The sequence below is a fragment of the Elephantulus edwardii genome, unplaced genomic scaffold, assembly GCF_000299155.1.
Source record: "Elephantulus edwardii isolate Elephantulus edwardi_28Jun2011 unplaced genomic scaffold, EleEdw1.0 scaffold00014, whole genome shotgun sequence".
NCBI lineage: Eukaryota > Metazoa > Chordata > Mammalia > Macroscelidea > Macroscelididae > Elephantulus > Elephantulus edwardii.
The window spans coordinates 4,970,460-4,984,610 of NW_006399764.1; the positions used below are offsets into that span (position 1 = coordinate 4,970,460).

The window sequence follows — 14,151 nt, forward strand, 5'->3', positions numbered from 1 at the left end:
CGGTGCGGGGCGAGGAGGTGCCGCGGCGGAGATCGCTCTCGGCCCGGCTAGGGTGCGGGAGCCGCGGGTGCCGGGGGCGCGCTCCGGGGGCGCAGGGGAGACCTCCTCCGCGCTGCTGTCCGCCGGCTTCCGGGGCTGGCGTCCCTCCCAGACCCCGGCTCGCACCTTGGCCCTGGCCGGCCCCTCGTGTGCCCTTCCGGGACTGGGCCGGGGTCCTGAGTCCCCACCTTTGAGCTCCGGGGGTCTTTGGTTTTTAGAAGCTCTGTAACTAAGAGCTCCTTCCTCGGCCGTGCAAGCCTTCCCCGAACCCACGCGTCGCCGCCGCCGCCTGCAGAGTGCGCGTTGGGCGGGAAGACAAACTTTACAAAAGTGCGCCCGGGGCAAGGGGGCAAACTTTGGGCGCTTTGGTCTTGGAGGAGGCGGATCGGTTTGGGGGCGGAGAAGGGGAACTCCGCACCGTCAGCGGGGTTAGCCGGGGGCTCTTGATGTTACCGGGAGGGACAGGGTGTGCGAAGGAAGGTACAGATCCTGCTGAACCCCTGGCCAACAACTGTCAAACATGCGAGGTGCCGGCCCCTCCTTTTCCCTTGTCCGGGAAGGAAGGTGGAACCCTTTCAACTTTCCTTTGATTGCTCCTTCCCGCCTTTGGACCCATCTCGGGAGGGGAATGGGCAACCCCAGCTGCTTAGAAAGTCCCCGAGGGCCTGCCCGCCTTGGGGCCTCTCCATTCCCCCTTTCTTGTCCCCTTCCCACGCGCCTCTACTGAGACCGCTCGACTGAGCCGGCTGAGATCGTGCCGAATGGCCTTTTGTTTGCCCACGTTTCCCCTATTGTTTGCTTTCCCAACATCTGGCGGAGCTTGGGGAGGGGAGGAAGCCCCTCACGCTGCCCCGACACTCCCTCCTAGGGAGTCGCAGGCCCCCTCGGCCAGGGAACCGCCTGGGGGAGAAGTGGAGCGGGACCCCCCGGGGCCACCCTGCCGGGGCCTTGCGGTTAGAAGGCGGAGAGAAAGTTGTTCCTTCTCCGCCTTCTGGGCTGCGCTTAGCCCGGGGCGCATTGCTCAGAGCTTGTCCTAGAGCGCCGTGAAGTGCATAGACCCGGGAGGGGTGCTGCTTTCGAAACTCTGCGAGCAGGGTTCCGCCCACACTCTGGAGGGGGTGTGTGTGTGTGGGGTGCCTTTGGTGGGATCCCGGGGATTTCAATCCCCAGCAGAGGCGCCCGCCCGGGTAATGGGATTGAGTGAGCCCCCCCCCCCCATGTGTAGGAAAGCCCAAGTTCTGGGGTCTGTGAGTTTTCAAGATCTGAAGGATAAGTGAATGCGAATTATGGTCGAGTAGCTTTGGAAGCCTGAAAGCTGTGCCTGGATAAAGTGGCCCGGATCTCTCTGGAAAGAACGTGAAGTCCTGGCGTCCTTTAAGGGCTCACGTTTAAATCTCAGCCCTCTCTATTCACTGTAGCTCTCGTAGAGCAAGGAGGACGCTGATAGGACCAGGTTCAGGCTTCCCAGTCCCGGCCCACAGACGCCTCCGGGCTGGCTGTTTCCCCCTGGGGGCTCCTGTTACATTAGAGGTGGCTCTTTTCCGCTGCCTCTCCCAGAAGTTAGACGTTCGCGCATCGTGTTCGTTCCTAGGGAGGGTTAATTATTTATTAAAGAAGTGGTGGGGCAAAAGCAAAGCAATCACGTTGAGAGCGCAGGGGCCCTAGGTGGTGCCTGGAGAGCTGCCTTTGGAGCACCTGTTAGTACCTGGACCTCCCTCACTACAGACTTGCAGCTGACCCGGTTACCTGCAGCGCCCAGTCAGCCTCTCTCCCAAGGACACTCACTCATCTCAACAACTTTACTTTCCAACTTTCGATTCTGTCTGGCCTCACCCCAAACCAGGGGACGAAGGAGAGAAGAAGCTTCACTTAAACATTTACCCCCTCATGTTCCCAGGAAAAATGAGCTCATTTGTGAAGGGAAACTGAAGCTTTGGCACATGGCTTATTAGTCCCAGACCTTTCACTTCACTCGACTTCTCAGAACTTGTGAGATTTGATTTAGTGACAAGCAAATGAGGGTTGCTTAATCAGGACTGGGGACCTAAATCAGCACTTTCTGCAGCAATTCTTGGATAGTAATGTTTGGGACCAACAGGAAGAAATAAAAGACAAATTCTTTGAAGGACTAGAAGGCGTTTTACAAACATATAATAATGAAAGTGATCCCCAAGAATGAATTCATTTGCAATTTAGCAGCACAGCAGAAGTAGCAGGAGAAAAGCAACCCAGAAAAAGGTGGGTTGTTCAGTAAGTACCCAGTTAGGGCATGGTGACTGTTTGTTGTTCAGCCACCACATAGTGACCTCAGATCTTGACCTCAGGTAGTCATTGAGGGAGATATGCTTGTTGAGTTAGAATTTAAAAGGGATTCCCCTGAAAACCCATCTTGGGGGCAAAAAAACCTCGCAAAGTACAAAGAGGCAAAAATGAATTAAAAGATAATATTGTCAAGATTGAGGTTAAGAGTCTTTTCCAGTTATGTCTTTGGGATCCATTTGTAGAGGGAGAGGTAAGACTCAAAGGTTACGGTGCTCTTTGTGGAGTGTTTGTTATTGCCATGTTGTCCTGCGGAGAGTCTGTGCCAGCTTGCCCTTTCCCCAGCAATACACAGCGTGTCTGTTCCCCACACCCACTCACTCTGCATTCTTCATCTTCATCTCTGCCACGCTAACGGGAGGCTAGTATCCTATTGTCCTCTTTTTGCATTTCTTTAATCACAGGCAAGATTGAACCTCTTTTTCCTTCCAAATTGCTGGTGCCTTTTCCTTTGTGATGTTTTGCCAATTTATGCCCACTACATTTTCAGTAGGGGTGTTAGGTTGTGCCTCACCATTTACGAAAGCATCCTGTTTCTGACATCTGGCCTTGCCTGAACAGTTAAATAATCTGCATTGACTGCAAAGGCTCAGCTTTCCTGGCCTCTTCTTCACTCCCCCAAGTAGCAAGCACTTGGCAAACCTGTACCCATTATTACTGAAATAACTAATATAATTCCAGTGGAGTTATTAGGAAGAGAGACCCACAGAAAATCCCTAGTCTGTCTTTACTTCTTAGCTGTTTGTGTGCCCCGCCCCCTTGTCCACTTACACTATAGTGGTCTGAGGTTTTGTTCCTTTAGAACTAGTCTATTGATGAGTTGTTTTTACTGAAAGGGTCACATTTATTATCTGGTCTTTCCACTGATAACTATGTAGCATGGTCTATCACTTGTTCTTTAAAAATTTTCTCCTAACTTTTGGATGGAAATGTGCCTTTGTTTCTCTCCTTGGCTCTACAACTTGATCATTGTACTTGGAACAGTCTTGAAGCACAGCCGCTTGGCTGCATGCTGGATGTGAGGAAAGCAGGAGAGATCTCCCAAGGGTTGAACCAGGTCATTTCACCTTCTTCCATACATGTGTTTAGCCACAATCTCTGTATTAGTTCTTTGTTTTCAATTGCAACAAGTTTATTACAATATACATCAATATAAAAATTTTGTGAGAAATAGAATAGCAACTATTTCCCTCCTCCCGATCCTCCCCCCTCTGCTCCCACCTTCCCCCCCCCCTTGGACCTCTCATACATGTTTTACTAGTTATTCTTCTCTTTTTATGCCGTCTTTGTTTTTATGAGACTGAGGTAGTTTACTCAGCATAGTGCTCTCCATTCTCTCTCAAGATATGTGTTATTTTTTTAAATCATTGCTCCTGAATGCCGCGTAGTATTCCATTATGGGAACGTACCACAATTTCTTAATTCTGTTGTGGTTGGACATTTGGGATGTTCCCATGTTCCTGTGATGGTAAATAATGCTGCTATGAACACTGGTTCACTCAAATCTCCATTTGAGTCTCAGTTCTAATTTCTTTGGGGTATATTCCTAGTAGTGGAATAGTTGGGTCATACGGAGTTTCAGCTTTTTTGAGGAAATGCCAAACTACCTTCCAGAGAGGTTGTACCATTTTACAGTCCCACCAATAGTGTAAGTATATGAGGGTTCCCACCTCTCCACATCCTTTCCAACATTTATTGTTGGCTGCTATGCTAAACTTAGTCATTGGTACTGGGGTGAAATGGCATCTCATTTTAGTTTTGATTTCTTCATGTGTCTGTTGGCCATCTGAATGTTTTCATCTATGAAAAGGCTTTCCATGTCTTTTGCTCACTTTGTAATTGTGTTATCTGACTTTTTCTTCTGGAGTTCCCAGAGTATTCTTATAACCTTTTGTTATGTCTCTGCATTAATTCTCATTTCAAAGGAAGTCATTCTGAAATAGGGTGAAAAAGGAAAAAAAGAGAACATTTGTATCAGATAAGTGGTTAACACGGATGATTAGACCATACAAAAGGAACCAAATCAATACACTAAGGTAATCTTAGGCACAAAATAACTTCAAAAAGAGTAAGATATTAAAGTGACATCTATGTTTAGAATAGCACATTTACTTAACAGATAAAAATGCAGTTTTTAAATTGGGAAAATCCACTGTAAAATTCTTCCAGTGTTTGACTATAAGAATTTCACTTTAGGTACTAAAAATATACAATATTACGTGGGAATGGGACACTTCTCCTGAGATTGTCACACATACAGACATAGAAATCAGTTCATACACAGTAGAGATGAACTGTCTTTGATAATTTGGTATTATAGGCTCTCAAAGTTTGGGCAAGAGTTTAATGGTCGGCTAATTCAAGCAGCCAATCTCACAGTAGATCTTTACTCTCCCAAAGTAATAAATATCATCCTATATTGTATTATTTCCAAACAAACCAAGCTTCGAAGCAAATGGTCCAGGAAAGTCAACTTTTTTTCCTTTGAAAGAGAAAGGAAAAGTTTTTAATTCTATTGAGATAATGTAACTCTTTTAATATGTTGAACTATTGATAGTGTTAAGCCCAGTTAAATGGCTAAGCCATGGAGGTATTAAACTTTGCAGCATTTTCTGTTCCATATTGACTTAGCAAAGTTTCATCGTGGTGGGGCAAAACAAGTACAAACAACATGGCAAAAGCAAAATGAAGGAGAAAATACAAGAGGAAGAAGAAGGAGAATCCAACGCACTGAAAATTCTTTCCAGAAGATTAACTGAAAAGAAGAACAAGCATGGCTACACAACAAAAGCGTGTAATCACTGTCATTGAATTGTGCTGTAGAAATTGTTGATTAGTGTAGGTTTCACTGCATACATTTTCAACCACAGTGCCAGTTGCAATAGTGAAACTATTAAAAGAAGCACACACACAGCTCTCTCCACATGACTTTCTCAAAGGACTCTTGGTCGCTTATAGGATGTTTGGCCCAACCTCTCCTGAGAGAGCTGAATGTGATGGGTATTGAAAGGCCAAGTTTTCAAGACCGTGAAGATGACATAAATCACCACCAGTCCCATTGAATGCGGGGGTACACAGGCCAGCAGGACAATCTCTAAAAAGGAGAGAGAGAGAGAGAAGGAGCAGATTTGGGAGGGAAATGAAGGTTTTCATTCTGAAACTCTACCTTGGTCCCTGTCGAGTTGCACTGCGAGGTTGTGAAAGAAGTATAAACACCTCCTGAGTTCTACTTGGACGACTTTCCACGCGCAGTCACTGTACCTTTTCTGTTTCAGGAAATTGGCTATCCTACTGAAGTATTTTTGCAGTTCCTGGTTGCTCCCTGGGGGCTCGCCAGCTCCTGAGTAACTGAGGTTCTCTTCCCTGGGCTTTCCTCCTCCATTCTCTCCCTGTTCTTTCTTCAGACAACGTTCCAGGAACTCTATTTGGCGAAGAAGTCCCATTTGGATTTGACTCTGGTGTTTCTCTTCCCAAGCCGTCTTGACAGGGTATTGACTGTAGATGTTGAAGACCTTTAAGGACATTTCGTAGAAGGCTTCCATGAGTTCCCTTTTCATAGGCGACGTGTATGATAGAAACTCTCCAGGAAAGTTGAAAGCTTGCCTATCTCTTAGGCATTCTGCAGGAAATGAGTTGTTAGTGCTCAGAAGTCTCACATTTTGCTGGATGATTCTACTCAGGTGAGCATTCAGCAGGTCACATTCCAGAGAGAAGATGCTGGTGATGAACAGACCCACAAGGCATGCCGGCCTCAAACATTTTTTCAACACTGCAGGCTGGGTGCTCATTTTTTTCCTCCACAAGCTTCAAAATTCAAGAGTCAAGATTAGCAGTGATCCTTTAGTCCTACATGCCCCTTCCTGTGCCTTTTATATATCTGAATGTTTTCAATATCTTCAGAAGGAGGAGTTTTCTCATTTGCAGTTTTTACAATTTTCGGGGTTGTGGCCTTGTGGCCCTTGGAGGCTTTTTTTTTGGTTACTGTCACTTTGGGTGACTACCCCAACTAAGAATGTTATCTGGCAATGGTATCAGTGTTCTTTTTTTTTTTTTTAAGCAAAAAGATTCCCTTAGGTGTTCTTATGATCCATCCAAATGCTGCAGAATCACTGTTATGAATTGATCCATCTTCAATAAAGAAGAGAAAGCTGTAATACACGTCAGCTCTATTACCTAAGAGAAAGTGAACTTTAATGAAAGCTTGTTGTTATTGTTTTGCTTGTTCTTTGTAGAACAATTGAGTTACTCATATTATTCAGAAGTCTCACGTAACTGAATGTCCTCTCTTATTTAGTTGAATCATAGAACACCAATCAAATGTCTGTACTTACTTGGATTCTAACTCATGAGAGCATAGCCAAGATTAGATTTTTCTGATTTTATGAAACTTAGTGTTTATATTTTGAAGTTTATTATTTTTCTTTGGTCTTTCTAGATCTGAAAAAAGATGAGGAAAAGAGAATTTGTAAATTACCACGGGACCTTATCAAGTAAACGATTAAGCTGGCTTGGTTTTCTGATGTCATTAGGAAAATGCTGATAGACTCTACATTTTTGTTTGTTTGTTTGTTTTAGTTTAAACCAGTACTTTCCATCCTCTTGCAGTATTTCACATACCACTAATATCTTTCTTAGAAGTTTTTCTTCATGGAGTTGTATATTTGACAACAGTTCTTGGTGCCATTTTCTTTTTACTTCCAGTATCATAAATTTTCTATTCTTTTAGGTAAATGTTGATTTAGATAATATTTGAAACTTAGATTTTAGGATTAATTTCATTTTTGCTTTAGATAGTGTTTTTAGTTGAGAGTAAATTTTAAAACAATCTTAACTGGAAGGAACTGGACTCTGTAAAGGATTTTGGGGTTTTACATTTATTGTTCACTGAGAGGATTTATGAATAGCTGACCACTCAATTTGGCAGAGTCAATACACACAAAACCCAACGTACTGAGGCAATTATGGCTGACACTTGTGGTTTTCACATTTTTTGACGAAATAACCTCCTTTTGGTTTTTGTCAAGGCAAATGGTTACCTTTTACTAGGAAAGAAAAATGGTATAGAACTAAAGAAAGCAAACTCAACCTATCACCTTAAAATTAGAAATTCATTCATTTTCTCCATCCAGTTTTTGGAGGCTGTAAGTTGCATGGGGTGAGATTGACTATATTTCTTCCTCAGGGTTGTTGTTTTGTGCCATCAAGTTGCCTGCAACTCATAGCGACCCTTTGTACAATAGCCCTAAATCCTGCTCTGTCCTGTGCCAATCTTACTGTGTTTGCCTCACCCACCATTATCCCAGTCACAGAATCAATCCATCTTTTTTTTTTTTTTTTTAGAATCAATCCATCTTAAAGTGGGTCTTCCCCTCCTGCCTGCCCCTCCACCCTTCCCAAGCATGATGTCCCTCTCTAAGGACTGGTCCCTCCTTGCAACATGTCCAAAGTATGAACTACTAGAGGGATGGAACTTCAAAAGTGAATTTCCCCTATAGAATTTCACTGAGAGCCTAGTGGCAAGAAGCCGTACTGCAGTCCTGAAGTCATGGGGTTCGAATACACCAGTTGCTGTACAGAAGACTGGGCAAAGCTCCTTCCATGTGATTAACTGCCTCTAAAAACCCACTAGAGGGTCAGCTATGAGTCAGTTCCCACTCAACGGCACACAATAACAGAGAAATGGAAATTCATTGTGTTTGTCAGTTACTTCCTTTCTTTTTGAAAACATATACACAGAGCCATAGAGTGCAATGCATTGTGCTAATCTCTCTGGAGGCTCCAGAAAGATTTTAATAAAGTTAGTAAAACTAGAGGTAGAAACAACCCTCTAATCATCAAATTCCATTCTCCCTTAACCCTCTGAATACAGACGCAGGAACTACTCTGAAGGCCGTGCCTTCTTTCTACAGAACTTACATTTTCCACCTAAACTTTCTCAAACTATCCTGGTTAGAACTGCTGACTTCCCTTTGGACTTGTACAACACTTAATCCCCTCCACTTTAATTATAGCTTTGTTTTATACATAATTACATAAATGTTGATCTCCCAGTTTTGTCTTGCACTTGCTTGAGACAGGCTGTCCATACTAAGCGAGCTAAGAGATCATTTAGTTGCATTACTGCGCTGAAAGGTTCTGCTATTTTCTGTCATACACAGTTTTATCATTTTAATTCTTCCCAATTTCCTCCCAGTTCTACCATTCTATATGAAATCCTCATTTACTTAAAAAAATGTACTTTTAGCATCTTTTGTCGTTGTTAGTTGCCATGAAGTCAATGCCATGCTCTCTGGTGGTGTAGTCCCTGGTGTACTGCATTGCTAACCAAAGACTAAGCTCACCAGCAGTTCGAATCCACCAGGGTCTCTGTGGGAGAAAGATGGGCGGTCTCTTCTTGTTAAGATTTACAGCTGTGGAAATCCCATGAAAAGTCGCCATGAGTCAGAATGGACTCGTTGGCAGTGAGTTTTTGCATTTGATGGATTGCAGAAGGAAATGTTACTCAATCCTGTGCCGTCTTAATGACTCTCGGTGTGTTTTGAGTTCCTTGTTGCCCTGGTTTGTATCAGTTGCTCTCACTGAGAGTTTCCCTGACGTCCATTCATCATTACCTTTGGCAGCATAGTCCATACGGAGTTGCGCCTCTCAGGTTGGCAGGACACAGGCGGGCAGCCATCTCCGTGCCATCTCTGGCGTCTGAACACTTCTTGCAAGTCAGCTGAGTCCCTCATGGCTCCATGGCAGTGGCTGGCTCACTGCCTCCCAGAGATGACGTTCTTTTCTAGCTGTTTGTCTTTCCTGATACCTTGTCCAAAGAAAGTGAGTTGGAGTCGCATCTCCAAGAAGCATTTTGATTGTATTTCTTCTCACACTGATTTGTTCATTCTTGTGTAAGTCCACGGTACATTCCGTATTCTTCAGCGACATCAGGCTTCAAGCGCATCATTGTCTTGTTTTGTTTCTCTCTTTCACAGTCCAGGTTTTGCAACTGGAAAGACCTTGACTTGGGTCAGATGTACCTTAGTCATCACATCCTTGGTCTTTAAAATTTTTAAGGGATCTTTTGCAGCAGACACCCCATGCCAGTCCTTGAACTAAGCCCTGCAGAAAGAGGAACAACATACAGTCAGGATCTCAAGGAAACCATGAGCGGAAAAGTAGGCATGTTCTGAATATTTTAGGTAGAGGGATTCATTCTTCAGGATTCCTTACAGCATTGCCTCAGTCTGCATTTGCTACACGTGTTAAGTATTGCTGATGTTAATAAAAATTATGACAAAGGTAGACAGGAATACAGTTGTATTTCTGCCCCTCTTCCACCATTAAGACTGTTGAATTTAGCAAATACAAATAAATACAGATCATTGTTTTGTTTTTTTCCCCATGCAATAGTCATAATATATGGTGGCTTAGTGAAAAGAAATTGCTTTGTTCACACAAAGGTACTCGGTTTGAATCCACGAGCTGTTCCATGAGAGAAAGATGGGCAGTCTCCTACTTGAGCGATTTACTGCTTCTGAAAACCATCTGGAGTGTTGGCTATGAGTCAGTTATGACTTGATGGTCCACACAACAACAATGCATACTAAGATTATTCATCTGATTCTAACTTTACCTAGGCCTCCTGTGTTTTACGTGACAACTCTTGCCTGTCATGTGTTTTAAAGACCTGCCGGGACAGAGCTCGTGCCTGGTGCTTCCTCTCCACCTTGTACAGCCTTCAGTTGAATATGACTGTATTTCTCTGTATTGACTTTACCTGTGTCCATATCCTCACTCACAGCATACACTGTGAGGAAGGTACCTGCCATATTGAAACAGAATGGTGCACACGTACCCGCACGCACGGTCACTTTGACTTAATTGTTCTCATTAGAAGCATTTGTTGGATAGTCATAGTTTATGCCATATTGTCTCAAAGTTTATTCAGAAACTTGAAAGCAGTGCCTTTCAAGATATATCAGGGTTGGAAATAGAGGGGTGAGGATGGCTGGGGGTGTAGGGTGTTAATCATGGGGATGCACAGTTCTGTGGGTGGGTGGGGTGAAAGGAAATGGGAAGGATCTTTTATGAAAAGCAATGTATTCAAACTTTGTAAATAAATCAGAATAAAATAAAATAAAAATTAAAAAAAGATGTTGTTAAGTGCCATCAAGTTGTAGGCGACTCATAAAGACCCTATGAACAAAAGACTTGAATACTTGTATAACTTTCGTCCTTTATCCAGGTTCATAGGGTTTCTGGAAGCAAGCTATTTCAGAAGTGGATGTCACTCCTGTTTCCAGGCTTGTTTTAATTGGGGAGTTCCACCAAACGCTGTCTGTCATCGGTAACCGTTATCACATTTGACACATCAGTGTCACAGTGTTCAGCTTCACAGTGACCACGAGTTACCTCTGTACAGTAAGTGGACACCCCAGGCCTAAACAACCTAGAAGAATATTTGACAAAAAACAATTAAAAACAGGCCAGAGGGCTGCGGATTAAAGTCACCCTCCTTTGGCCTGGTAGCATCACTTTCTGTCCACTAGGCCACCTGATCTCTCTCTATGCTATTGGTGATATATCTAGAAAAAATGTTATGTCTAAATTTGGCTGTTACCAATGCCCAGTCTGTTTTCACGGGCTGCACATTGACATGGTTAAGATGCTGTCCCCCTGCTCCTTTTGTCCGTCCAGATATTGAGATCGCATCTCAGCCAGGCTTTCCTCAGAGGCAAGCTGACAGGGGTGACCTGTTGTCATTCAGTGGACATGTGTGGCATCCACGTGGATTTTAAGGTTAGAATTAATGAACGACACACAGCAACACGGAGATGAGACATCTTAGTCTAGACAAAAGGGTCATGAGTCAGCGCAGGGGTATTTGGCATTTGTTGGGTTTATTGCGCCTCCCGAGAAGGCACATTTCAGACCACGGTAAAAGTCACTTGTGGCTCATCCATACCATTCAGTTCGTGAAAGTAAGTCATCCCATGTGTGAGTCAGACTCTTGAGCCCAATAGGGAATTTTGTATCTGAGCAGGTTTTACCACAGGCCTGTGGACAGTGGTCACCAGGTGTGTGTCGTGACTTTAGCCCCAGGTCAGCCCTATGAGCTCTATCATGTCACTCATTTTCATTACCTCATGCATTGAGGCCCAAACTCCCCACTGTTCTCCGCTCTCCTTCATAGCTGTTTGTCTCGTAAAGGTGAAACTTATGGAGGGATAGAAAATTACTATGTGATTCATACATAGATATCTCCACGTTGTAAAAATTCAGACCCTCCAGGTAAAGTGACAGGCTTGTTTGACAGCACAACCCTCCGTCACCCTCTCTCCTCCCTGGCAGGGACCACAGTCTTCAGTTGGTACTTCTCCCCTTTAAACACGAAATTGTATGAGAACAGGTACAACAGCTGACCTGTTTACTCCTTGAGTTGAATACCCAGCAGGACCTGAATCATTTCCATGGAATGGTGTAGAAGACTTAATATTAGTAATATATATTTAAATTAGTGAACCAAGATTTTTTTAAAAATTGTACTGTTTTCAAGTTTGATCTTGAAAGTCTCATTGTGTGACTATCTCTATACAAGATCATTTGGAGATAATAAGAATCTACATGATAAAGCCCTTTGTGGATGTAGTGCCCAGGACAGAAAGTCCACTAGACCTTCACAGAGCCAGGTGCCAGTCACAGTTCTTGATGCATGTGATCGCTCGACTATATAAATGAAAGGAGATACGGAGGCCATATCCTCACGACATGGGGGGTCTTTGTTGCTTAGTCCTTTTGGTGTAGAGACATGGGGAAGACGAAATGAGGTATTTGGGGAAATTCCTAGACTACAATCTTTATAGAAAAAGAGCATTTCTCCAGACTATAAATGGATTTTATAGTTTTGTGTTCATTTTGTATGTTGATACAAAAAAATTTTTTTTTCTCTTTTCTGAATAAAAACCAAAACAGTTTAATTAGGTATTAACCTATGTAGGCAAAACTGGAAATTTTGGAAAGGGTTAAACCAGGTGGCTCCTTGGAGGCAAGGATTCTGAGGCTCCGTCTAACATACTTTGGACATGTTGTGAGCAGAGACCGGTCCTTGGAGAGGGACATCATGCTTGGGAGGGTGGAGGGACAGCACAGGAGAGGAAGGCCCTCTATGAGGTGGATTGATTCAGTGACTGGGATAATTGGGATGGGAGTGTCAGAGACAGTGCGACTGGCACAGGACAGAGCGGAATTTAGGGCTGTTGTACATAGGGTCGCTATGAGTCGCAAGCGACTCGACGGCACATAACAACAACAACAGGCAAAATTGTAAGAGGTTTCAGGGCCATTTCCTCACCTATATTCTTTTTTTTGGGGGGGGTGTTGTTGTTGTTGTTGTTGTGTACTATTGAATCAGATCCAACGTGCACAGGAGGAGATTGCCCTTCCTTCTCCAGTGGAGCATCTGGTGAATTCGAACCATGTATGTTTGGCATTGCAGCATAGCTTCTTGCCACTAGGCCACTAGCGCTCCCTCACCTATATTCTTTGCCAATTCTTAGAACTCAGGTTACTCTGAGTTTGGGGTGACTCAACTGGTTGACTCAACTGGCACCTAATAACAACAACAGAACTTGGTGCTCCAAAGAATTGTTACTGTATTGTATTGTACTATACTATAGAGGGAAGTTCTTTGAACAAGTAGTTCCCTCTCTCACAGCTCAGCTGCAAGTTATACACATAGTAACTTCCTACATATTTGTGCTTTCAGAAAATGATCCATGATTTAAAAAAAAAAAAAAAAGATAATAATACGATGGAACCAGCACTACCTAGTTAAATAAACATGTACCATCAGTGAGTCCTACTCTTTTTTGGGGGATAACCACATTAACTTCCATCCGTAACTTCATTCCATGATTGCTTCTCCTTTGATTTTTCAAATGCAGTGGATTTTCACTTTTGGGGAGGTAGTGTTTCAGATGGTGGCAATAAAAGATGTCATGAACCAGAAGAATCCTTTGTTTTAAGTCTTTTGTAGTAGTTGTTGGTGTCTACCCAGACCATATCCAAGAATGCTCGTAGAAAGTCTGAGAAGAATTGACATGAGCGGAGTAGGTGATGGACAGAAATGTCTTCTTGTCTTGGGTAAATATTTGAAAGTCACATAGAGTTGCACAGATGAGGAAAATGCCTTCTTTTAATCACTATCAGCTTGTGTGTGATCATAAGATTACTTGATATTTAGAAAGAACAAAGAATGACATTATGACAGAACACATGTGAGTAGGATTTTCTTGGACTGACCAGACCTCCCCTGCTCCAAATTTCAGGGTTTGTTTCATGTCTGAGTAATGCCTTTGATTGGAGATAGTGTCCAGAGATAATCTACAAGAGCTGAAGGGTATAAGAAAGAAATGTTTCCCTTCCATTCCACACCTCTGTTTACTTCAACAGCTTGTGAAGTGCAGACTCTAAATTACCAACTATAAAATTAGAAGGACACTTAAGATAAACCACAGAGGTCAAAGCGCTGAAATGACTTGCGACTTGATGGCAGAGTGGGATTGAGACCTCAGTCCCCAGACCTCAAGCTCAAGACCTTAATAGCATGTGGGACACCCTCCTTTCCCAACCTGCACCAAGAAGAGTAGCCCTCCAATAGCTAAGAACAAGGGGGTTCTGGTTTTTAAAATTTTTAAAAAAGCTCTTACAATTTTTCATTTAGAAAATATTTAAAATTTATAGAAAGAGCAGTATAACCAACTTCCTTATAATCTTTACTTAAAATCTGTAATGATTTTATTTATTTAACTT

General features: G+C 43.3%; 1 protein-coding gene across 1 annotated transcript; it reads right to left on the minus strand.

Moving 5' to 3' along the window:
- Positions 1-1,448: 1,448 nt before the first annotated feature.
- On the minus strand, positions 1,449-6,146 carry IFNK (interferon, kappa). Its single transcript, XM_006881332.1, has 3 exons — positions 5,525-6,146; positions 5,332-5,452; positions 1,449-1,626 (listed from the first exon to the last, which is right to left on the minus strand). The coding sequence occupies exons 1-3, from the start codon at positions 6,144-6,146 to the stop codon at positions 1,449-1,451; spliced, it is 921 nt and encodes a 306-aa protein (XP_006881394.1).
- Between the last annotated feature and the right edge of the window lie 8,005 nt (positions 6,147-14,151).

What these genes read in the sequence shown, in the direction of transcription:
- IFNK (XM_006881332.1), bottom strand. Translation starts at nt 6,146, where the DNA reads ATGAGCACCCAGCCTGCAGTGTTGAAAAAATGTTTGAGGCCGGCATGC. An exon ending in GCAACTCGACAGGGACCAAG is followed by an intron (nt 5,453 to 5,524) that starts GTAGAGTTTCAG and finishes TCTCCTTTTTAG; the next exon opens with AGATTGTCCTGCTGGCCTGT. An exon ending in ATTCAGCTCTCTCAGGAGAG is followed by an intron (nt 1,627 to 5,331) that starts GTTGGGCCAAAC and finishes AACCCTCCCTAG; the next exon opens with GAACGAACACGATGCGCGAA.